The sequence below is a fragment of the Rhincodon typus genome, chromosome 22 (assembly GCF_021869965.1).
Source record: "Rhincodon typus isolate 14 chromosome 22, sRhiTyp1.1, whole genome shotgun sequence".
NCBI lineage: Eukaryota > Metazoa > Chordata > Chondrichthyes > Orectolobiformes > Rhincodontidae > Rhincodon > Rhincodon typus.
This window is the reverse complement of record NC_063353.1, coordinates 33403373-33428617: the sequence shown is the minus strand read 5'-3', so window position 1 is coordinate 33428617 and position 25245 is coordinate 33403373. Positions and strand designations below refer to the sequence as shown.

The 25245-nt window shown below is 42.6% G+C and overlaps 1 protein-coding gene across 3 annotated transcripts in view; it reads left to right on the top strand.

Annotated features, from left to right (window-relative positions):
• Positions 1–4371: 4371 nt before the first annotated feature.
• Positions 4372–25245, top strand: part of rabl2 (RAB, member of RAS oncogene family-like 2) — a 22387-nt gene continuing 1513 nt past the window's right edge. The window contains exons 1-7 of one of the 3 annotated variants that reach the window (XM_048610059.1): positions 4372–4433; positions 10329–10358; positions 15164–15243; positions 17543–17622; positions 18464–18575; positions 20085–20182; positions 20774–20857. In XM_048610059.1, the coding sequence (XP_048466016.1) occupies positions 10333–10358; positions 15164–15243; positions 17543–17622; positions 18464–18575; positions 20085–20182; positions 20774–20857 (480 nt within the window). In that variant the 5' untranslated portion in view covers positions 4372–4433; positions 10329–10332. Of the gene's footprint in view, positions 4434–4825; positions 6567–7623; positions 7837–10328; positions 10359–15163; positions 15244–17542; positions 17623–18463; positions 18576–20084; positions 20183–20773; positions 20858–25245 lie in introns of those variants that run through there. The other 2 variants (XM_020533550.2, XM_048610060.1) reach the window with 2 other exon arrangements.

Here is a 25245-nt window from a genome sequence, read left to right as displayed (position 1 = left end):
CAGCCACGAGAACCACTGAGTGGCCCTAAATGGCTCTTACACCCATAGGGCACCAGCCAAGAACAGCTTAACACAACAGATAATTGGTCAACAGTGAAGATGCAATGGTTATGACATAAAGGAGTAGTAGGCAAAGGAAGAAAAAAAATTCAATAAAAACAAAGTTCTGAAGAAGTGTTATGTTGGACTCACAATGTTAACTCCATTTTCTCTCTCCACACAGATGCTGTCAGACCTGCTGAGTTTCCCAAGCAATTTCTGTTTTTATTTAAGAAAAATTCCAACTGGGAAATATATTGGCATGCATCATTGCTTGGTCAAAATTCTGGAACATCCTATTTAACAGCATCATCGTAGAATCCCTACGGTGGGGAATCAGGCCATTTGGCCCATCAAGCCCACATCACCCTCCGAAGAGCATCCCAGACAGACCCACCCTCATACTCTATCCTTGTAACTCTGTATTTTCCATGGCTAATCCACTTAGCCTACACATCCCCAAATACAATGGGCAATTTAGCATGGCCAATCCAACTAACCTGCACGTCTTTGGACAGTGGGAGGAAACCCATGCAGACACAGGGAGAATGTGCAAACTGCACACAGATGTTTGGCTGAGGGTGGAATCAAACTCAGGTCTCTGATGCTGTGAGGCAGCAGTGCTAACCACTGAGTCACCATATGGAAGCACCTTCAGTACAGGGTCGACAATAGTTTGAGAAGAAAGTCCCCAGTCAATTTTTCAAGGAATGGGCATTAAATGCTGGCAGTAAATATTTGTTTCTCTTGATTGACCAGTTTCATTCTGTCATAGTCAACATCACCAAAAGTAGATTAACCAGTCATTGTTCTTACCATACGTATGTTTAGTCATGGCAACTGCCTTGTGTGGATGCTTTAAGAGGAGTGATCAGGTACTACATAAAGATAAACCTGCATTTACTCCTGACAAGTGTCAAATTTGGCTTAACAGTTAGCACACTTGCCTCTGACTTAGAAGGTTGTAGGTTCAGTTTCAGTTGAGAAGCTTGACCACATAAACTAGATTGATATTTCAATACTGCATTCCTTTGGAAGTGATGGTAAACCAAGTGCATGTCCTCTCAGAGATAGTAAGAATTGCCGATGCTGGAGTCAGAGATAACACAGTGTGGAGCTCGAGGAACACAGCAGGCCTGGCAGCATCAGTGGAGCAGGAAAGCTGACATTTCGGGTCGGGACCTGAAACATCAGCTTTTCTGCTCCTCTGATGCTGCCTGGCCTGCATGTCCTCTCAGATGGACATAAAAGAGGAAGTTGCACTTTTGGAAGAATTCTGCCTCATGTCCTAGTCAATATCTCTCCCTCACTAACAGTTTGTCAGCCATGATTGATTGCTCAAATCTCTATAGTAGCACATGAACCTACAACCTGGTCATTGCTTAACTGTGTACTGCTGGCTGCTCAGGTTTCCTGCATTAAAATGGGACTTCATAATAAAATACAGAAAAAGCTCAAGTTTCATCTTTGCTATCTCAGATCTATGCTCAGGATCTCTCAGCTGAAGTTCTGGAACATGCTACTCATTGCTAAACCAGGGACGTATGCACTGATTAGGCCATGTTCATTAGATGGCTGATGACCATATATATATAAGGACCTTCCCTGCAGTCAACTCACTGTCAGTTCACAGACTCCCAGGTGTCCATATATCCACTACAAGAACACCTGCAAGTGAGATATGACAATGACTGACATTGAAACGGAAGGGCAGACACATTGACACATTGATACTGGAAGGCAGTTGCAAATGACCATGACCTCTGGTCGATGACTTAATTGGAGGGGATTGGGAGAAGTGAGTAGAAACAAGAAGGGCAGCCAACCAAGAAAAGGGCTTGGGGTAAACTGAGACCAGCAAGTAACGCGGCTTCTTAGTTCATTGTCTTATGTTACAGCAAATGCAGAAGAGATGGCCATAGTGAGGTTCCTGAGCCACATCAGGTGGTCTTTAGCACAGTCAGCACAAGCCATCATCTTATGAGATGCAAGGCTACCACTGCATTTTTAATAAAACTTAATTGGCTGTAAGGTGATGGATAAATAGGATTGCCAATTCTACCTGAGCATGCACTTGTTGCCTCAGTTACACAATCTCCTGCCTTCAACCACTCGATGTAGTGAAATAGCCTTTTACATCACTTGTATAACCAATAAACTAAATTATTCATAGAAAATCAAAAAGAACCTATTTCTTTTAATATCTATATTATTGTTCTCTTGGGCTGCCTGACTGGGAGATTAATCATCATTTCCTGGAGCCTTGGCAATCCAATCTAAAGATGCAGGATTGTTATTTCTTCCTTAATAAAATCTATTCCTGCCTGAGCGGCGACGGCCAATACCATCTCATCTGTCCACCTGAAACTTCTTCACCTCCTGAGTAATCTTTTTAAAATTTCACCTCCACCGTACCCAAAAAATTGTGCAGTAATGTGGCCAACAAACACTCAATGACAACAAGGTGCAGGGCTGGATGAACACAGCAGGCCAAGCAGCATCATAGGAGCAGAAACACTCAATGAAGCTGCTTCCCTCAGGCTTTCCTTCTATTTTCCTGAATCCTAACCACATCATTCAAGAAAGATCTCCTTTATCCACACTGTTTTCTTTTGGAGACTTTGCTTTCAAAACTATATTTATAGAAGTACAAAGTTCAAAGTTGAAACTATAGAAGAACCCAGAACTAGAAGCAAAAGTTGACAATTCAGCCTCCTCCACCATTTAGCAAGATTATGGCTGATCTTATCGCTTCCTCACCTCCAGTTTGCTGCCCGCTCTCCATAACTTTACAACCTATTACTAAGTAAACATCTGTCCCTCTCCTCCTTAAAATTACTCAATCTTCCAGTACCCGCTGCACACTGGGCTAGTTTTTTTTATCAAGAAGGCATTGAAGTAGGTGGGCTGACCCCAGAGTTCGTCTGCTCTTGCCAGCTTTCTTTCTCTTTTTTCCTTTGGCTCTTTTTCTTTTCTTTTCTCTTCATTTCTGAGAGTGGAGGGTGAGGATGGAGGCTTCTGGTGGCAGCAGCAACACCAGGATGAGCCGGATGTGGCTCTACCCCATCTCAGGCTCTCCTGTGAGCAGGGTGCAGGTCCCGGGCTGACTCCTCCAGCCTGGACTCGCAGGCTAGGCTGAGGGTCCGGGTCCGCGGCTGGGCCTGGGCGCCTGAAGGAGGAGAGGTGGCGGTATTGGTACAACATGGTGGTCTCCCGGTGTGGTGGTCCTGTGCCAATGTGGAGGTCTCTTTCGCATGTAGAGGTCTTCTTTGTCTTCAGCTTCTAGGTGTTCCAGCTCCTGGCAGACGGGTTCATCCAGGGGTGGCAGTCTCGTCCTGGCGTGGCAGTCTCGTCCTGGCGTGGCAGTCTCAGCCTGGCATCGCAGACTTGGCCTGGCGTGGCAGTCTCGTCCAGGATTGGTGGTTGTGGCCTGGTGTGGGGGTCTCGGCCAGGAGTGGTGGTTGTGGCCTGGCGTGGGGGTCTTGGCCTGGCATAGTGGTCTCGGCCTGGCATGGTGGGCTTGAACTGTCATGGCAGTCTCAGCCTGGCACAGTGGTCTCGGCCTGGCGTGGTAGTCTCGTCCAGGGGTGGCGTTCTCGGCCTGGCGTGGTGGTCTCATCCAAGGTTAGTGGTCTTGGCCTGGCGTGGTGGTTGTGGCCTGGCGTGGGGGTCGTGGCCAGAAGTGGTGGCCTCGTCTAGGGTTGGAAATCTCGGCCTGGCGTGGTGGTCTCTGCCTGGCGTGGCCGTCTCGTCCATGGTGGTAGTCTTGGTCTGGCATGGCATGGCAGTATTGTCCCAGCTGCGACTTCAGAGTATTCCATTGCTTCTTAATTGGCATTCTCCGATCCCTGGAGCTGTTAACTGAACTGTGATCAAATTTGCCTTAATTTTACTTTTTTTTAATCACTGATGTAGGCGCCACGGTGGGGTGAGTTATAAAACTTTTCACTGTATTTTTCATGTAAAAGTACGCGTGGCAACTCATTTCTGTTCTATTCCTGCCAGCAGAAGAACAAATGTTAAGAATGATCGGATATATAATAACTGCCACCATTATTGTGTGACCTTCTCTCTTTAAAATGCTGAAAATCTGAAATAATAACAAGATAATTATGGGAATTCTCAGTGGGGATTGGGGATGGTGGGCCCAGGAGGCTTGGCTTACTGAGGGGGCGTGGTTCACCAATGAAGGGCTTTTGCGGGGTGGGGGGAACTCGAGGTGGGCGTGGCCCTCGAGGAGGCGGCGCTACGATGTGAGGGCGTAACAATCCTAGAGGCGGGGCTTGCGGAGGGGCGGGTCCTACTGGGTGCGGTTGTTCACCGAGGGGCGGAGCTAGTCAAAGGTCATCGTTTCCCCCCCCCTCGGAGGCGGGGATAGGCCTGGGGTCTTCGGGGTAAGGTCCAGCGCGGGTGGAGGGGACAGGACTGGGCTGCCTAGCTGTGTTCCTGTAGAGAGAGGGCCGGTGACGGGCTTTACTTGGTTGTTGTTCATATTTTGTCCTGTTTCTAATATTTGTTGTCGTGGTTCCATTTATAGATCAGTACTGGCACGGAGCGTTCAGGCGGTCCTTAGACAGCCTGGACTGGGGCCCTTCTTGGCGTCTGTTGCATAGCTGCAAGAAACAGAAGAATAGAGAGAGGAAGAGAGAGGGAGGGAGAAGGATAGAGGAATGGAGAGGAGCAGGGATAAAGAGAGGGAGGAATAGAGAGGGGGAGGGAGAGAGTGATAGATAGATAGAAAGAAAGAAAGAAAGAAAGAAAGAAAGAAAGAAAGAAAGAAGGAAGGAGAGAACTAGGTGGAGGACGAGAGATATAGATAGAGGGGAGAAAAAGAGAGAGCCAAGGGAGTGAGAGAGATAATAGAGGGAGGGAGAAATAGAAATAGAAGATAGGGTGAGAGAAAAAGAAGACAGAAAGATAAAAAGGGACAGAGAGTGAGAAACAAATAGAAGAGGAGAGAGAACAGAGGGGGAGGGCAGAGTAAGAAATAGAAAAGGAAAGAGACTGAGGGAGGGAGAAAGAAAGAGGCAGATAGTGGGGTACAGAAAAGAGAGTGTAAGGGAGAAAGGGACACGGAGGTTTTAACATAGAGAGGGAGAAGACAGTGGAATAGAAACAGAGAGGAATTTGGAGAAAGAATAGAGAAAGAGTGATAGAGACAGACACAGCTTCGTTATGTACACAGATTGGCATTAAAAGAAGCTGAGGGATAATCAGCAATGCGGTGGTGTCTAACATGGTTATATACATGGGTGGAGATATGAAGAGAAAAGGGGTATATATATTCTGGTAAACGTAGTAGAGAAAAACTGACATGCTGTGATTATTTTTATTTATAGTTTTATTGGAGTTAAGAAGGGCTGAGAAATAGACTCATGGACAGTAAGGTAAACTGGTAAAGGGAGTGAGGAGACAGGGTGATAAACAAAGGGGCACTTGTATTCAGAGTGAGAGTGGGACAGGAAAAGATATTGAGATGTAAAATAAGGTGCAGCAAGGTATACAATTAACAGCAATTGAGAACTATATAGAAGAAAGTGTGAGGTATAAAAATAACGCTGTTAAAAAGGGAAAATACACTTAGCAGAAACAAGTTCAATGAAATTTTAAAAGCTAGGTCTCTGTCCCTTGATTTAGATGGAGATAACTGAGCACCAGGGTGAATGAGGTACATGAAGCAGTGATAAAACTAGGACCCTTAGAGAGAAATTGACACTTGGTTGAGGCAGAGAGAGCATTCATTGATAACGACATCTGGGAGGAAAAAAAGTGTAAAATTTTAGTGTGAGAAGTTTGCTCAGAAAAACAAAGAAGCAGTGTCAGAGGCACAGAGAAACAAGACTTCTGTTAAGACACAAATACAGAGGGACAGAGTGAGAGAAAAACTAATTCAGGAACAAAATGCAGAAAGTGCAGGGTTAGCCAAAGCAATTGAACTTATTGTGACAGACAGGTGGATAGGAGGTGTCTGGATCATAGTACAGAAAGTGGAGTCTGAGATTAAGAGACTGACGCAGAGTCAGGATATAGAGGGACAGAAAATAATCAGGGGCAGGGGAAGATTTACAGAACTGGATACTGAGAGAGAAGTGGAAAGATTATGAAGAGGTGTTCAGCACTGAAGTAATCGGTCTATTTTAGGAATAAAACACTGGTTAGGAGTTTATATTGGGCTTAAGTTGGGGACAGGTTGGATTTGAGAACATTAAAGGAAAAGAGCAGTGACACAGGAGAGGATGTAAGGAAAAAGAGTGGGAGAATCAATAATTGTTTTGTGCAAATTATTAGGCATTGTAGAGGTAGAGTGGGAGTACTAGCGTGTATAGAGTGCTTGCAGGAGCAGCCGACACGCTCAGAGCCAGTAGTTAGTGGGGAATATTGAAGCCAGTCACTCGAAGTGGTGACATTTTTGGGAGCAATATGGCCACAAAGAGAAGCAGCCTCTCTGACTTGAACCAAGACAAGTACGATGGTGACGAGCACATCAAGATTATCTGTCTGGGAGACAGTGCTGTTGGGAAATCCAAGTGAGTAAAAAGTTTGAAGTGAGCACATGGTGGCAGAAATGTAAATGAAAAGAGGCAGATCACAACAAAACAATTGGGCGTTATTCGCTGCCCTCCTGTCTTGAAGCAGTAGCTCCTTGATATGGGACAGATTGTATCAACCCTCCAGTATTTCATCCAATTGACCTTCATGCCAGACGCCAGACAGCAAGGGCTGTTTGATCATAAGGGTTAGGGCATCATAAACCTGACCTGACCTGACCTGGTCTGTTGTCTGATAACAGACGTGCACTCACCCTGCCTATCAGGATTATTTTGATGATAAACAGAAGGGCAATCCGTTGCGTACTTTTCTCCCAGGGATTACTGATTGTAGGGTTGATACAATATGGATTATCTTATTTAGTGTGGGCACGGAATCTTGGATGGTCCTAGTCTCTTTGTATCTGTGCCACAGTAATCAAGCATTGTATATTCAGGGTACTTATCTGATCAAGATAGGAACTCCTGGAAATGACAAGTCACAATTACATAGAATGTACAGCATAATAACAGGCCATTCAGTGAATTAGGCTGTGCCTGTTTTCATGGACCATTTAAAAATTTTCCCAGGTTCTTCATCTAACCCTATCAAAATAGCCTTCCCTCTCTCCTGCAGGCCTCAATTTGTTTGATGTGACTGCTTCGTTCTGTACAATGCTGCTTTTGTAGCCTTCAGTCATCATGCATGATCAGAGCTGATAGGCTTGTTGGACAGGATGTTAAAGGGGAGGGAGAGCTGGAGAAGAGCAAGGAAGGTGTAGGAATGTTAAGTATATGTAGGTCCCACCTCTTTGAATGAAAAAATGTCCTTGGGTCTCTTGCTCTTGGCATGTGTGTTGGAGAAGAAGCTAGAATGAGCAGGGACAAGCCAGAAGTTTCCCTACGAAAATGGTTGGTTCTGATGTGAAGTCTTGGTTGAAGAATGAGACACTGTAATGCTGTGGTGAAACTAAATCTGACAGTCTATGTTTAAACCCCTTGTACATGAACCATGCTATGTTTCAGAGCCTTCTGACACTTGGAAATATGGATGGGTATGTTCTAGTACAATATGGGGTGAATAATTTGGAGGGAACAAAAGAAATGAAGGTAGATGTGAAGCAACTGTTGAACAAAGAGCAGCAAAAGAGGGCCTGGAGGTAGTCAGCATCAGAAGAGCATGTAAAAGAAAGACACAGAGGCAGATTGCTGGTAGCTTGGTTTTGGCTGTTACTGTGCTACGGGGAAGAAGCTAGCTGGTGAGCACCTGGTAAGTAATTAAAGTCTATTTTGATCCTAAGGTTTACAAGAGTACAAGAGCTGGTTGTAGGGTAAATAAAAAAAATAAAAAAGGGAATGAAATAATTGAATAAATTACTTAGTCAGCTTGAACACAATAAGGATTGGAGGCCAAGGTGATGTGTTATAGCTGCAGCATGTAGGAGCTCCTGGATGCGAGTGTGGTCCAGGGCTATTCCATGCGTGGTAAGTGTTTACAGCTCAAACCGTTTCTTTTTGGAGTTTGAGCTGAAGGCTGAACTACAGGCACTGTGACACATCAAGGAGGGAGACGGTTATCTGGATATGTTATACCTCGGAGATGGTCATGTTCCTTGCCATAGGCTCTTCTGATTTGGTCAGTATTCAAGAAAAGGAGGATGTGACTGCAAGTGAGGCAGGTGATGGTACCCAGCGAGTAGGAGAGTAGGTGCTTCAGCCTTTGCAGTTGTTCAACTGGTTTGAGGTCCTTTCTACTTTAGATAAGAGTGAGGGGTGCAAGGTGGATGAGCTATCTGATCATGGCACCGTGATACAAGTAGCTAATCAGGAATGGGAGCAAAACAGAATGTAGTGCTTGTAGGGAATAGTATAGTGAGAGGTATGGACAGTGTTCTGTGCAGTCAAGAGCGCAGATCTAGATGGCTAGATTGCTTATCTGGTGTCAGAGGTTGGGACATCTACTCAGGACTGGACAGGCAATTGCAATGGGAGGGGAGAAGGGTTCAGTTGTTGTGGTCAGTGTGAGTGTCAATGATATAAGCAAGACAAGGAAGGAGTTTCTGCATTGTCAGTATGAGGAATTGAACACCAAGTTGAACAGCAGAATTTCAAGGCTAATAATCTCTAGATTATTACCTTAGTCACAACAAAGAGACAGCAGACCAACTGAATACATACTTTAGCTCTGCCTTACAAAGGAAGACACACATAACATCCCAAAAATATAGGATGAGCATAGAGTCTCATGGAAAGGAGGAATTGAAAGAGAGTATTGTACCAATTAGTATTGGTAGGGAAACTCATGGGAATAAAGGCAGAATAATCACCAGGACCTGATAACCTTCATCCCAGAGTCCTTAGGGAAGTGGCCCTAGAAATAGAAGATACGTTATCTTCCAAAATTCTATAGATTTTGGAACAGTTCCTATGGATTGAAGGGTAACCTAAAGTAACCCCGCTATTTAAGAAATAAAAATACTTAAGGCAGTAATAAAACAGGGCATTATAGACCAGTCAGCTTGACACCAGTAGAGGGAATTGCTAAAGTCCATTATAAAAGGTGTAATAGCAGAGCACTTGGAAGATAGTGACAGGCTTTTTGAAGGGAAATAAGGAGCAGGTCTGAAGGGCTGAATGGCCTGCTCCTGTGTTCTATATTTGTATGCTTATGGTCAAGAGACCACAGTAACCCTGGGTGATTTTAATGCACATATTAACTGGAAAAATCAGAATGGCAGTGGTAGGTTGGATGAGGAGTTCATAGCAATTTTTGAGGATTTCTTAGAGCAGCATGTTCTGGAACCAACTAGAGAGTGGATTATTACTGTATTGTGTAATGCAACAAGGTTAATCAATAACTTCAGTAAAAGCATCCCTGGGTAACAACAACCGCAATATGATTGTATTTTACATCCAGTTTGAAAGGGAGAAGTGTAGGTCTAAGGCTAATATTTTAAAATTTGAATGAGTGAACCAATGTGTTAATTTTCCAAATTTGCTAGATTCTGTAAAAGTTCCATCAGATGGGAGAGTAACAATTATAACTGCTCTATTCAATAAGAGAGAGAGGCAGAAAACAGGAAATGATAGGCCAGTTAGTTTGATGTCTATAATGGGGAAATTGTTAGAATTGGTTGTTAAGGAGGTTGTGGTTGGGGACTTGGACGAGGTAATCAAGAGCAGTCAACATTGTTTCGAAAAAGGGAAATTATGTGAATTCTCTTGTGGGCAAGTCCAGAATTAGGGGACTTTTACTTATAAAGTAGGGTTACCCTTTTTCACTGAGAGAGTTGTGTGACCTTGGAATTCTCTCCCACAAAAGAGAGTGAAGGTGGAGTTTTAAATAGATTTAGGGCAGAGGTGGATTCTTGTTGGGCAGGGGTTCAAAGGTTATCAGGGGTAAATGGGATGTGGAATTCAAAACTGAAATAAATCAGCAATGATCTTATTGAATAGCAGGTTAGGCTCAAGGGACTGAATGGCCTATTTCTGCTTCCTGGTCATACGTTCTTAATTTGCTGTTTTGAAAGTTCCAAAGTCAATAGCCTCAAAGATACCATTGCCATCCAACAGCAATACAGGTGAAAGAAACCCAAAGAGTATGGTGTTGATTTTTGGGAGTCTTGGAGTTTCAGGGGATTTTACAGATGGGAGAATCATCCATAAGTGGGAAGCTATGAGGTGGTATTAAAGTCATTGCGGCAGTTAATCACTAAAGACCTGAAATTGCACTAACATGGTTTTGGTGATCTATGTTTGCAGGTTAATGGAAAGATTCCTGATGGACGGATAGTATCCTTTCTAAGCTCTCTAAGGGGCAACAAGGTCAGGCACCAAGGGATGGGAACCAAATTCTGATGGCTTGACCTCACCAGCTCTGATCGCCTGTCCCCACTGATTCTGATGACATTCTTTCCCTTACATAACCAGGTGAATCTATTTTATAGATTATAAATAAGATCTCCTGTAGGTAAAATGTCTTTTGATAGAAGTAACCTCATGATCATTGTAGTGGCTCATACTAGAGGAGGAGTGTCCAAAGGAAATAACTACTGTCTAACCCACAGCACCTTTTTTGTCACTTGCAGTGATTTTAAAATGGTTGAACTCAAAATAGTTAAGCGTACTTCACACACCGATATTTCCTTAACAGCCTTTTACCATCGTTTAGTAACCAAGACTCTTAACAATTAGATACCTGTATGTATTGCTTTTCATTTTACCAATAAATGTGCAGATAGGTTAAAAATTGCCATTAACTGGCCATTAGAGTATGAATATTGAGAATATAGTCCCAACAGTGGTATTTAATGGAAAAACAGAAATTACTGGAGAAATTCAGCAGGTCTGGCAGCATCTGTGGGGATGAAATGGAGTTTGTTTTGAGTCTATTGACCCTTCTTCAGAACAGATTGCAACTAGGAAAAAGTGGTATTTATGTTGAAGACTGGTGTTATGAGGGGAAGGAGAGTGGACAGGTGGAGGCAGAGACCAGACAGGGATATGAAAGGGGTAGGCAGACAGGGAATCTTGATAGTAAGCCAGGACAGAAAAGAAGCTGGATAACTGATAATACTAGCTAAGAGTGGGTGAGAGTGGATTGTCTGTGCTGAAAGCAGCCCATGTGATGATAGGATCAGGGTGTGGGGGTGGGTAAAAAAAGTTGGAAGGATGTAACCAAGCTGTAAAATCATTGAACTTGATGTTGAGTCTGAGATGTTGCAGGAACCTCGAGTGAAGGATGAGATGCTATTCTTTGAGCTTGCGCAGAGCCTCACTGGAACACTACAGCAGGCCTGAGACACAAATGTTGGCGTGGAAACACTGTGTTCTATTGAAGTGACAGGCAACGGGAAGCTTGGTCATTTTTACGGACAGAACTTTGTTCTTCTGCAAAGTGGTCACCCAATCTGTGTTTTCTCTCTCCAATGTCGAGGAGACCACATTGTGAGTGGTGAATACAATAGACTAGATTGAACGAAGTGCGGGTAACTCGCTTCTTCACCTGGAAGATGTGATTGGGCCCTTGGATAGTGAGGAAGGAGGAGGTAAATGGTCAGATGATTGCATGACAGTATGTGGGATTTTGGGCATGGAGGAGGAATGGACCAGAATGTCCTGGAGGAACAGTCCCTGTGAAATGCTGACAAGGTAGGGAAGGTGGAAATGGGTCTAGTGGTGGTATTCTGCTGGAGGTGATGTGAATGGCAGCTTACAATCCCTTTGATTTGGAATTTGGTGGGGTGGTAATTAGTACCCTTTTGTACTTAAACTTTACCTTTGCTAATGTTATGGGCCGAGTGACACAGTGCTTATTTTACTAAGGTAGTAATCTAGCGAATGATTTCAGATCCCAGTAAGCCAGGCTGCAAATTTGAATTCATTTAAAAATTCTGGAATTGACAAGTTGTTATAATTAAAGAACATCACTTATTTGTTAGATTGCAATAAGAGCCACCTTGTTCACCAGTGCCCTTTAATAAATAATCTAAACCTATTAATGTGAACCCAATCCCACACCAAAATGGGTTCACTCTTCAATACCTTCTGAAGTGCAGCTACTGATGGTTTAAGAAAGCAGCTCACCACCAATATTTCCAGGCAAGTGCCAGTGAGGTACACATCCCAAGAGTTAATTTAAAATAAGTGAAATTAGTGGCATCTATCTTTCCAATTAATCACTTGGGTAGCATACTGGATAACATTAACTCAACATTCTGCTGCCGTGTTGTGCTCATGAGCTTTATTGGGTCTGAATCAACCTCATAATGTTTTGCTTATAGTTTGGGTAGTCCCTTTAAGGCCATTGTTCAGTACTTGCTGTGGGAGGTGCTCTAAGTAGGTTCATCCAGATAATTGTAGCTATTCGTGAACCCCTGAAGTCAATTTCAGCATTTGTAGCTGTTTGTAATGTTTTGCATGAAATTTGGGAATGCTTGTCAAAACAGGCAACATCTTTGGAACAAGGAAATAAGTCAGAATTTCAATAAAATGAGCACCCAACGCTGCTGACCTGACAGCATTTTCTGCTTTAATTTCAATTTTCTAACATCTGCAGTATGGTTTGACATAAGTTTGTTTTTTGAGAAAAATAGAAATTAATTTCATGTTTCTTTTTTCAATTTGTTTTTGCCATTCTTTTCTCCTGTTAAGTGCTACCTCTTTGATTAAACTTTTGGCCATCTGCCCTAAAATCCACATTTGTGACTCAACGTCAAATTTTGCTTGACTACATTCTTGTGAAGTACATTGAAACTCTACTACATTGAAGGGTTATATAAATACAAAAATATATAAAAGTTAAAGTTCGTAATTGGAGTAAGGCCGATTTTTAATGGTGAGACAAGAACTTTCAAAACTTAATTGGAGTAGATGGTTTGCAGGTAAAAAGATGACTGTCAAGTGGGAGGCTTTCAAAAGTGTGACAACGAGCTCGGAGGCATTATGTTCCTGTTAGAGTGAACGGTAAGGCTGGGGAACAATGGATGAAGAAAGATATTGAGGTTCTAGTCAAGAATAAAAAAAAAATCATATTAGATATAGACAACTGGTTTCAAATGTATCTCATGACGAGTATAAAGAGTGCACGGACATTCTTAAGAGGGAGATAAGGAGGGCAAAGAGGCGATGTGAGAAAGCGTTGGAGATAAGGTTGAAGATAATCCATAGAGATTCTACAAGTACGTTAACAGCAAAACAGCAACTAGAGACAGTAGGATCTCTAAAAGATCAACGAGGTCATCTTTGTGTTGAACCTCAGGAGATGGGAGAGATATTAAATGAATATTTTGTGTCAGTTTTTACTGTGGAGAAAGAAATGGAGCCTAGAGAACTCGGGGAAATAAGTACTGGTGTTTTGAAAACAGTACACATTACAGGAAAGGAAGTGCTAGAGGTCTTAAAAAACGTAAAGGTGGATAAATCTCTGGGACCTGATCAAGTGTATCTCAGGACATTGTAGGAAGTTAGGGAGGAAATTGCAGGGCCCCTAGCAGAAATATTTGTATCCTCTATAACCGTAGGTGAGGTGCCGGAGGACTGGAGGGTGGCTAATGTTGTGTCTTTATTTAAGAAAGTCTGTAAGGAGAAATCTGGGAACTATTCACCAGTGAATCTGATCTCTAAAGTGGGTAAGTTGTTGGAGGTGATTCTGAAAGGATTTAATATATTTGGAGAGGCAAAGAATGATTATGAATGGTCAGCATGGTTTTGTGTGAGGGAAATCGTGTCTCACAGACTTGATTGAGATTTTTGAGGAAGTAACCAAAAAGATTGATGAGTCCAGAGCAGTAGATGATGTTTACTTGGACTTCAGTAAAACATTTGATAAGGGTCTGCATGGTAAACCAATTAATAAAGTTAAATCACATAGGATTCAGGGTGAGCATGCCAATTGGATCTAAAATTAGCTTAACGGTAGGAGACGGAGGACGGTTGTTTTTTGGACTGGAGGCCTGTGACCAGTGGTGTTCCACAAGCATTGGTACTGGGTCCGTTTCTGTTTGTCATTTACATAAATGCTTTGGATGAGAATATAAGAGGCGTGGTTAGTAATTTGTGAATGACACCAAAATTGGTAGTATAGTGGACAGCGAAGAAGGTTAACTAAGATTACAAAGAGATCTTGATCAACAGCCGGAGAAGTGGCAGATGGAGTTTAATTTGTATAAATGTGAGGTATCACGTTTTGGTGAAACAAACAAGGAAAGAACTTGTAAAATTAATGGTAGGGCCCTGGATAGTGTTATAGAACAGAGAGACCTAGGGCTTCAGGTACACAATTCTTTGACATTTGCGTCATAGGAAGAAAGGGTGGTTAAGAAGGCGTTTAGCATGCTTGCTTTTATTACTCAGACCTTAGTACAGTAGTTGGGATGTCATGTTGAGATTTTACAGGACGCTGGTGAGGTCTCTTCTGGGGTAGTGTGTCCAGTTCTGGTTGCCCCGTTATAGGAACGATATTATTAAACTGGAGAGGATTCAGAAAAGATTTACCAGGATGTTGCCAGGAATGGGGGATTTGAGTTATAAGGAGAGGCTGGATAGGTTGGGACTATTTTCACTGGAGCGTAGGAAATTTAGTGGTGACCTTATAGATGTCCATAAATTCTTGAGGGGCATAAATTAGGTGAATAGCAAGGGTCCTTTCCAAAAGGTGGGGGTGTTCAAAACTAGGGAGCATATTTTTAAGGTGAGAGGAGAACGATTTAAAAAGGACATGGGGACAACTTTTTTTACACAGAGTGGTTAGTGTATGGAATGAACTGCCAGAGGAAGTGGTGGATGCAGGTAAAGTTACAACATTTAAAAAGCATTGGGTAAGTACATGAATAGGAAGGGTTTGGAGGGATATGGGCCAAACGCAGGCAGGTGTGACTAGTTTGGGAACATGGTTGGCGTGGACTAGTTGGACCGATGGTTGTGTTTCCATGCTGTATGACTTTATGACAGCTTGTTCTTTTGCTGCCATTATCACAAATGAATATAGTGGCATATGACAGAAATGTTAAATGTAAAACTTGGATAGCATTTTTGTTTATGCTGCGGGATTGTTTTGTGTTCTGTGCCAGTTTTCTATACCTTAACTCAGGTTGCAGTCGCCCCCAGCAGTTGTCCACTTATGCACTTACATTGTACAAGTACACCACCACTGTCAATGACAAGACTGTCCTAGTGGGTAAGTGTTACATTCTTAAATTATTCTTGGCCTACACAACACCAGAAGTAAAGGAGAGTGAGTCCCACCTATATAGGAAAACTCTCCCACTGAGGTTTCAATGCAACCTTAGTAATTACAGTCTAGTTAATTTTAACAACAATAATTGGTAATGTTTTAGAAATAATAAAAGAAACAATTTACAGGCACTTGGATAGGTTTGATTTAATTAGGGAAAGCCTGCATGGATTTGTAACAGGCAGCATGTGCTTGATTAATTGAACTTTTTGATGAAGTATTAGAGAAGATTGATGAAGGGAATGCAGTGGATATTTTCTGGATGGATTTTAAGAATGTTTGACAAAATACGTGCAAAAGCTTGGTTAATGAAAATGTGGCTAATGGAATATGAATGTCAAAATTAGATTGGATATAAAATTGCTTTAAAGGACAGAAAGCAGTATGCCGTGTTAAAGATTACTATTTTTGAGTTTGAAAAATAGCATGTTCAATTTCTGCAAGGGTCTGTGCTAGGTCCAAGATTTTGGAATTTCAAGTATTGGAATATTTAGATTTCAAAATTTGCCAATGATGTCAAACTTGGAAGAGTGACAAAGAGTAAGGATGATAATGAGTGAAAGGCTTATTGAATGAGAAGACAAACAGCAGAATGGTGCTGCATTTTGGGTGAAAGAATGAGGAAGAGGAAGATAGATTTAATGCCAGCTCTAAAGATTGTGGAGTGAAAGGGTTACATGGGGATTCATGTTAAATTAGCTGATGCTTGAAGGAGTACGGATTTATGGCTTTGGGCAAGAGATAAAGGTGACGTGAGGAAAAGCTTTATGTATTGAGTGGTAATGACCTGGAATAGTTGCCCATCAGGTTAATGGAAAATTTAAGAGATTTGTTGGCCCTTCGGTTAGAGTGGAAAAGTGGGACTAACTGGCTTGCTGTCATGACATGATTGGCCAAAGAAAGACCTTCTGTGCCGTGAATGGTGCTAACGATATTCTGAATTTGGTCCCTGGTTGCGTTCTCAAGTCATTAAAATTTTCATACAATGGATGGTTAATAGTCATGTTAAAGCCTGGCCCTTCAGGAGTTAAATTAAAAAAATCACCATTTGCAGAAAATAGTGGAAATCTGGGAATCTCTTACCCCCAATAGCCTGTGGATCCTGTGGGACAATTGAAGCTTTCCAGATAAAGATTGAGAATTTTGTTTGGTCAGAGGATCAGGGAATAGGTCTTCAAAATGTAGTTGAGGTAAAGATCAAATTGAAGGAAAAACAGAAAAGAAACATGAATGTCGTTTATATTGCACCTTTCACAACCTTAGAATGTCAGAAAACGCAACACATCAAATGAAATAATTTTGATATATTGCAAACTGAAAATGTGATAATTTTGCTTAAAACAGCAGTAGGGTAAATGACCAAATCATCAATTTTAATGAAAGTGGAATAAATTTTGGCTAGGGCATCAGAATTCCTCTGTTCTTTTTCAAAGTGTGCAGTGGGATCTTCTATATTGCTAACCTGAGGACAGATGGATCCACTCTTTAATACCTCACCTGAAAGACAGCATCTCTGATAGCGTATGGCTGCACGGTGGCTCAGTGGTTAGCATTGCTGCCTCACAGCACCAGAGACACAGGTTCGATTCCACCCTCTGGTGACTATCTGTGTGGAGTTTGCACATTTTCCCCATGTCTGCGTGGATTTCCTCCAGGTGCTCCAGTTTCCTCCCACAATGCAAAGATGTGCAGGCTAGGTGGATTGGCCATGCTAAATTGCCTGTAGTGTTCGGGTGTGTAGATTTTGTGGGTTATAGGGAGATGGGCCTGGGTGGGATGCTGTGAGGGTCGGTGTGGACCTGTTGGGCCGAAGGGCCTGTTTCCACAGTGTGGGGATTCTATGATCTAAGATAGTGCAGTGCTCCTCGGCACTGCACTGAAGGTTTTGGCTTAGGTTACATGCTGATGTCTTGAAAGCTTGAACACATTATGCTTTCACTCGCAACTGTGAATCTATCATTGAACAAAGGATGAAACCAAAGGAAGTGAGACACTCTGTGTCCTACTTACTTTCCTGTGGAAGGACATGATCCAAACTGTACCAAGGGATTAGGGCAGTAAGGTATGTTTTTGGCGAGGAGAAAGGATTGAAACACTTGAGAGAAAGTTATGGTCAAAAGTGGGTGAGGTTTAGGCATAGCAAAAATAACTTGTTGGCTTGGACCTCCTCAAATTTTAGTATTCACAATTTTTTTATGTGATTGAAATGGAGAAGTTGAAACTGTGGTGTTTCCTTTCACAGATTTCTGGGACACGGCGGGCCAGGAACGTTTTCAGAGTATGCACCCATCATATTACCATAAGGCACATGCTTGTATAATGGTGGGTCTTCATAAATTCTACTTTGGTATAAAATGTAAAAGGCCATTTCAAAAATAAAGTGCATAATCACTAACTGGTAGATTGAAATGTACCATCACATTATGCTCCAAAACCAACACAGAATGAGATTCATTTTACCCGATATAAAGTAAACGAATTAATCTGAATTGTGACGTAGAAATCTTAGTAAAGCCCAGGGACATCTGACACAAATTGGCAATGTCAACATTTGAGAATGTCTTACTTTGTTTTAAATCTGTGCAACCTACCAGCAAACTTCCCAGCCAGGCCCCACTCCTGTTTTTGCTGGCAGCATTACCTGGAGTTGGAGTGGAAGAATACTGTAACTCATTGCCACATGTGCCCTTCTGGGATTACTGATCACCAACAATATCCCAGAGTTTCACACATCTACCTGCCTCAATATCAAATCTGCTGCGAAAGTTGGCTTGATTAAAATCTTCCAATATCATTTGGCTCATGCTTGAGCTAGCCAGCTGTGATGAGACCTTTTCTGTTTTTCAGATAATGCCTTCCTAAAGCTTACAGTTTCTCATCAACTGGTCAATGAACTATAACTCTTAAAGAGGCTGTGGAACCTGTACTGAGCAGCCTGTAACATGTATGCCAATTGAACATTTGAAACACCAACATTCAGTGTTAAATACCAACTTTTCTATACTGTATATCTAATCCAGCATGTCATTGCTCTGGGAAATGTTTGATGTCATGGTGTAGAGGGAGATTTACTTCGTTTCACATCTACTGAGATCCAGAGAAAATCGGGCCAGATGGTATTAATTAGATGAAAACTAATTTCCTTTTTTAATTTTGAGATTAGGTATTTGACGTCCAGCGGAAGATAACTTACAAAAACCTTAATAACTGGTACACAGAGCTGAGGGAGTCTCGGCCAGAAATTCCATGTGTGGTTGTTGCTAACAAAATAGACGGTGAGTTTGAAGATTATTCACCTGGCAGTGTGGGAAGCCAGTGACTTTTGTCTGCTCTTTAATCTCCATATGACATTTTAAATGAATGAGACAGGAGATCGTAAGTAGATGCTAATGAGGAAGATCATTCAGCTCATCTATTACGAAGAATTTCCCACTTTGTTATCGTATTTAGCTGTTAAAGATTTTGGGAATTTCACCGTAGAACTTTAAGTGTAAGTCTACTTCACTGTTTCTGCAAAGAATTTCTTGGATGTTCTTCATGTGTTTGTGGGATTTTGTTTTCAACATATTGGGTTACTAGTCTTGACTACCTAATCTTCCAAAACACCTCATCACATGTGAAATATTTTGGAGTGATTCAAAAAGGAGTAAGAATGAATGAAAATGTCTGGGTATGTGCTCAGTCAAGAGGGGACACAGGAGTCCAGGTGTGATTGTTTTAAAATCCTTAATTCATGGGATGTTGCTGTCACTGGCTAGGACAGCATTTGTGACCCATCTTGAACTGCTCTTGAGAAAATGGTAGTGAGCTGCTTTCTTGAACTGCTGCAATTACTAAAGTGTAGGGACACCCACAATGCTGTTAGGGAGGGAGTTCCAGGACTTGGACCCAGTGACAGTTAAAGAATTGCGACATAGTTCCAAACCAGGATGATCTGTGGCCTGGAGGGGTGCTTTCAAGTCATGGTATTCACATGCATCCACTGCCATTATCCTAGGTGGCAGAGGTCATGGGTTTGGAAGATTCAGTCAAAGGAGCCTCGGTGAGTTGCTGCATTGCACCTTGTAGGTGCAATCACCTAGATGTTGACAGCAAAGGGAGTGAATGGTGAACATAGTGGATGTGGTGCCAACCAAACAGGCTGCTTTGTTCTGAATGCTGCTGAGCTTCTTGAGTGTTGTTGGATCTGTGCTGGTCCAGGCATGTGGTGAGTATCCTATCTCACATTGGACTTGTGCTTTGTAGATAGTGGACTGACGTTGAGGAGAAAGGAGGATGTAAAAACATTATTTCCGACTAAGATAATTACTTATTTCCTCCCTTCTCCATCCTCAGCCACCCACCATACCCATTGTTTAATTCTCTGTAAACTTGATGAGCCTAAAGTAACCCAGTCATGCCATACTGAAATGGCATGATCAAGCTATTGGGGGTCTCAGATCACTCCTCTCCACAGTGAGGTGGCAGCCATCATACTGGTACTGAGAACACCCATTCATTGTAACTGATAAGAATCCAGCTGTGTTTCACTGAGCTCACTTCCCTGGGGCTTTTGTTGGGAAGTAGAGATGAGAAGCATTGTCAGTAGGGGACAGACAGCAGGTAGAGAGAACGGAGAGGCGGAGGGGAAAGCAATCAATGCGTGTTGGGGCAGGAGATGGAATATGAGGGATCAAGCACCCTTTTTTTGGTTAAGCCATGCCCAGGCATAGCATTACTGCAAGCCAGCACAGTGACTGGTGACACAGTACTGAATGAACTACTTGCTGCTCTCTGTCTTTCAGCTGATCTGAAAATCACACAAAAAAGCTTCAACTTCGCCAAGAAACAGGGGCTACCCTTTTATTTTGTGTCAGCAGCGGATGGCACCAATGTTGTCAAGGTAGGTGTGGTGGATACACAGAGGCCAATACAGGGCGATTTCATTCGTGTAACTGAAGCAACTTCTCACAATTTCAGTTTTTGCTTCAGACCCCATGGGTAGTATTTGAACAGTCCTGGTCTCTACTATAGAAAAGAGGCACTGGTGTAAATGCAAAAAAAAGTTAGGAAGATTTTAGTAAAGCTAAGAGGTTATGCTTATCTGAGATTATTGAAAAGTCTGAAGCTTCTTTCTTTAGAAAGAAGACTGAGGGCAGGCCGGAATTGAGGTCTTTAAGATTATTACAGTTTGATTAGGTAATTGCAGAAATAATTTTTCCACCTGTGGACCAGACCAAAACTTGGGGCTGTGACTGGAAGATCCATAAATATAATGTGATCAGTATCTTGGCATGGTTTTTGGAATCTTGTGTGTACATAATTGTTGTCATTTTGGCAATATTGTTACGGTGGCTATGTTTCCAAACTTCTTCTTTAACTCTAAAGCACTGTGGTGCCCAGGATTGTGAAAAGTGCTATAAAAATGCAAAATTTTGCTTTCCTTAAATACCATCACCTGGATCTTCACCCTTTTCTGTTCCTTTTTCTCCAGATGTTTCGGGACACGATAAAGTTAGCGGTGTCATACAAACAGAACACTAATGATTTCATGGATGAAGTCATGCGGGAACTGGAGGTGAGTCTTCAGTTGCTGGTGTAGGTGTGAATTCCCCTGTGGAATCTCCATAGCATCTTCAGCCTCAGGAATTAACTGGAGTAGACCTGCTGCCTTGTGCCAGATTCACTGCTTTCTCTGCTCATGTTCCACAGGCAGTGACTCTAGCTGGAGTCCAAGGGACAGGTCAGCAGGTCCTCACCCCAGATGTGATTGTGGTCAAGCTCGTTTCTGTCTTCCATGGATTTGTAGTTTTTAGTAGGGGCCACTGGGCAACGATTAATACAAATAAAGCAAAAGAAACTCGTATTGCTAAAAACAGGCAACGACTTTGTGCGACAACCTCACCGTCTCCTCTTGACATTCATTATCATTGCTGAATCCTTAACTATCAACATTCTGGGGATTACCATTGACTGGTAACATAGCTGGTAACATATGAATACTTTGACTAAAAGAGAGGTCAAACACTGTGCATTCTGTGGCAAGTAATTCACCTCCTGACTCCGCAAAGTTGTTTACTTTGTACAAGACACATTCTGCATGGTGCACTTCCAGCACCAGTCAGGAAGATCAACACCATTCAGAACAAAGCTGCCTGCTTGATTGGCACCCCATCGCCCACCGTAACCATTCAATCCCTCCACCTTTGTGTGCCATATACAACATGTAGTGCAGCAACTCATCAAGGCTCCCCAACAGCACCTTCCAAGCTTTTGACCTCTGCCATTTAATGGGACAAAGGCAGCAGATGTATGTGTACACTCCCACCTGTAAGTTCCTCTCCTGTCCTACAACCACGTAGCCTTTCCTTCACTATGTGCTTGCACCTGTTACAACCCACTTGGTAAAATTTGCTGATACCCAAGCCCCACTGCCCTCCTGCTTGTTACAAAAGTTAAAGGTCTAACCACCTAACTCAAAATCCCGAAATTTCCTGTATGATCAGGTTAACAGACTACACTGACCAAGTTTCTGTGTTTAACAAGAAACTGCAATTTATTTAAAATAAATCCGCTCTAACCACAGGCAAACAAAATATGAATTATCAACTGATAACTCTCTAACTTAAACCTTACCCCTTCTTAAACCTCTACACATATGCAGATGGACGTAATGAAACAAAAGAACTGTTATTAGTGAAGGAAAAATGTTACTGGTGGAGGAAAAATAAAGGGGGAACATGGTTGAATAGCATGAATCCACAGGCTACAGTGAGGTGTCCTTTTGCTTTTTCCATGTCCTTCTGATCTTATCTCCAAGATCAGTTCTTTCCTGTAGATACTGGTCAGTCAGTACACTAATCTTTCAGTCTATCAGTCACTTGTTAAGGACAGCAACTTGTAGGCAAATGGTGGGTGAGAATAGCTAGCTATCTTCCAATTCTTTTTTGCTTCTCTGCAAGGAGAGACAGAAATGCTACCTTTTTAGGATCTGAAGGCTTTCTGCCCCGGTATTGATATGCAGGCTGTCCCCATATCTAGAAGCCAGTCAGAGAGTTGTTGTCATGCTGACCACTCCTGACTCTCTCAACTGCTCCTGATTGAAAAAGTATTCAACAGGCTGTCTGAGTAAAACTGCCCTGAATACATGCACATCCAATACTGATGAGTCCAGCAATCCTCCCCATTGTATGAACAAAGTTGTGAAACTCTAACTCACAGTGAGTTCCAATAACTTTGTTTTTAAAAGTGCAGCATCTCTTTTTGCAGTTTAAAAAGAGTTTAAAACAGTATCTTTTGGTTCACAGTCCTTAAAGGAAAAATAAAGAGATACAGTCTTTAAACACAACCCAATTCAAGAAGACTTCTCAAGGGCAATTAGATGGCCAACAAATGTTGGCCTAGCCAACCAGGCCCACATCCTATAAAAGAAAAAAAAATCCGAATTATGGCTGCTTTGTCATTATGAATTAGTGATAAAAGAACAGGTTATTGGGTCTGGTGTAAGTTCTTCATTACACCTGAATGTCAAAGTGCATGGTGGTCTTTAGAATGAACTAAAGGACAAGCTTGGCTGGGAGGGGACAGGGTTGTGGTGGTAATGAGAAAGAAGAACATTTTGTGCATAGAATGTTTTTTTTGTTAAGAGATAACCGGGAATGATAGGGAAAGATCATTTCAACAAGACAATGAAAGATGATGATGATGAAAGTAAGATGATGGAAAATGGAGAGGAGAATCTAGAATCCCATGCAACTATGAGATAAGGTTTGATGCCACTGTGGATCCTGCAGCCAGCACGGGTTCCTCTTAAAATACTAGCTGGCTCAGAGTGAAAGGGCCAACTGTTCCACCTAGCTTCCATTACCTTTCAGAGAATGAAAGGCAGGCTAAAGTGTGAAGTCACTGTTACTGTTAAACATTGACAGAATTGGCAGAGACAGAGTCAACACTATTCCTGAGACCTGCATTAAGTTTCGTTTGAACAGTGTGGGAAGCCGCAGGCAGGAGAGACTTGGTGAGAACTAGTTGATTTTTCTCTAACCCAGTGACACTAATCTAGTACTTCATCTTCACTGTTGGCCCAGTTGCAGTCAGTCATCTGGTGCAGACTAGCTCTGTTTTTTGGATTTTCCCAGTCAGAGTGTCTCACCAACACACCATTGATTAAAGCCTTGACCTAAGTTATGAAGGAAGACCCTAAAGCAATAGTGACCATCTATCGAAGCTATTTACCATCTCCAAAGTTTTGTAACCTCCTAACTTTGTAAACGGCATAATGTAACAGCCCCACCTCCTCGTCGGTCCACTTCATACTGAAGTGGATTGGTTCCCCTAAACTCTGAACTATTTATGGGGTGATGGAGATCAGTTTTCTGGGGTGCAGTGTGAGAAGAGGGAAGGTTTAGTAATGCGTCATGCCTTCTGGAGTTTGGATTATCCAGTGAGGTTCGAGTGGGGGCCTCTGCTAGTTGTCTTTGTCTCATTGTTTGTGCTGTGTTTGGGCTCATGTTCTGCGAACTGATTGAATGAAAAGCAGGTTCTTGTCACCATTACACCTTCACCCTGTCTGCTCACTCTTCTTTCTTTGAGTTTCTCTCCTCATTCTCCCGCAGGGTGTTCTTACAGCAGAGGGAAGTAGGGTTTTCTTGGAAATGACAATAGTCTTCCAGCATCCCTTCATACTGTGTTCCCAGATCTTCATTTACTGGTCAAGACAGCTGTTTGACAGCAGGGGGTGCTGCTCACATTCTCACCTGGCATTCACAAACCCACAGATACCAGCATGGAGTCTCGGGGCAGACCTGAGGGAGGGAATAAAACAGAAGTTGCTGGAAAAGCTCAGCAGGTCTGGCAGTATCTGTGTAGAAAACTGAGTTAACATTTCTAGTCCGATGACCCTTCCTCAGAATCGGAGAATCCTGACTGACTACACCCATGTCTAGCCCCAAGCTCAGGGCATTGAGGATAATTGTAGCAATAGATGATGCTTTGACTGAGATTAGTTAATCGAGCACAGATGGTTTTTTTATCCTTTCTGAAAGTTTGCATTTACTAAACCTCATTTGCAAGATGATTGCTGGAAGAGTGGATCTCATTCTGAGCTCAGTGAGGCACAGAATAGATGTCAGCGTGTGAGATTAAACTGCTCTCTGCAATTTCTGTTCCAGCCGTGACAAGGCCTTGGCTTGTTACATAAAGTATTAGCTAGGGTGGGATGGAAGTGGGGCTGCTTTACATTGTGAAAGGGCCTAACCAAGGCAGTAGGAGCCACTTTTGAAAGAGAATGTGTCACCTCTCTCTAGCCTTGCCATTCCATCAGTTTAAAGAGAAAACTACAAGATTCTCTGTGCCGCCCTGCGCTCTATCTGAATGAATGATACGTGCCACACTCTGCCTCAGTCTGTGGCCTCTACTCACTCCCCACACCCCAGCACACTGTCTCTTTGTATTCCCCGCCAGCATCTCTACCTTTCTGTTTGTGTGCATGATCCCCTCACATGTGTTGTTTGCTTTGTCACCCTCTCTGTCAGTTTTGTATGATGTGTTGTTTGCTCAAATTACCCCCTCTCCACTCATATCTCACTGCCGCCAGCCTTTAGTTAACCAGTACTCTGCTAATTCTCCATCAGCGTTGTACTGCAGTTTCAGTACTGTCTGGTAGGTGGTACTGTTGTACAGCAATGAGATGAACGGACTCATCAGTTACCCAGTGTTATACCCAGTTGCTGAAAAGTAAATCCATAAATGCTGCTGCACCCTCCAAAATTCTACCAACACACTGGTCATTGGCGATGAGAATGCTATCTCACAGCATGCAGCTAAGTACACATTGTGGAATTTGTTTTTATCCTGCTCTGGGAGCCTGTCTCTCTATCTGTCCTGCAGCACCACCCTCTCTGTCTATCTGTCCTGCTCCCCAGGTGCCTGGCTCTCTGTCCATCCTGCTCCAGGTGCCTGGCTCTC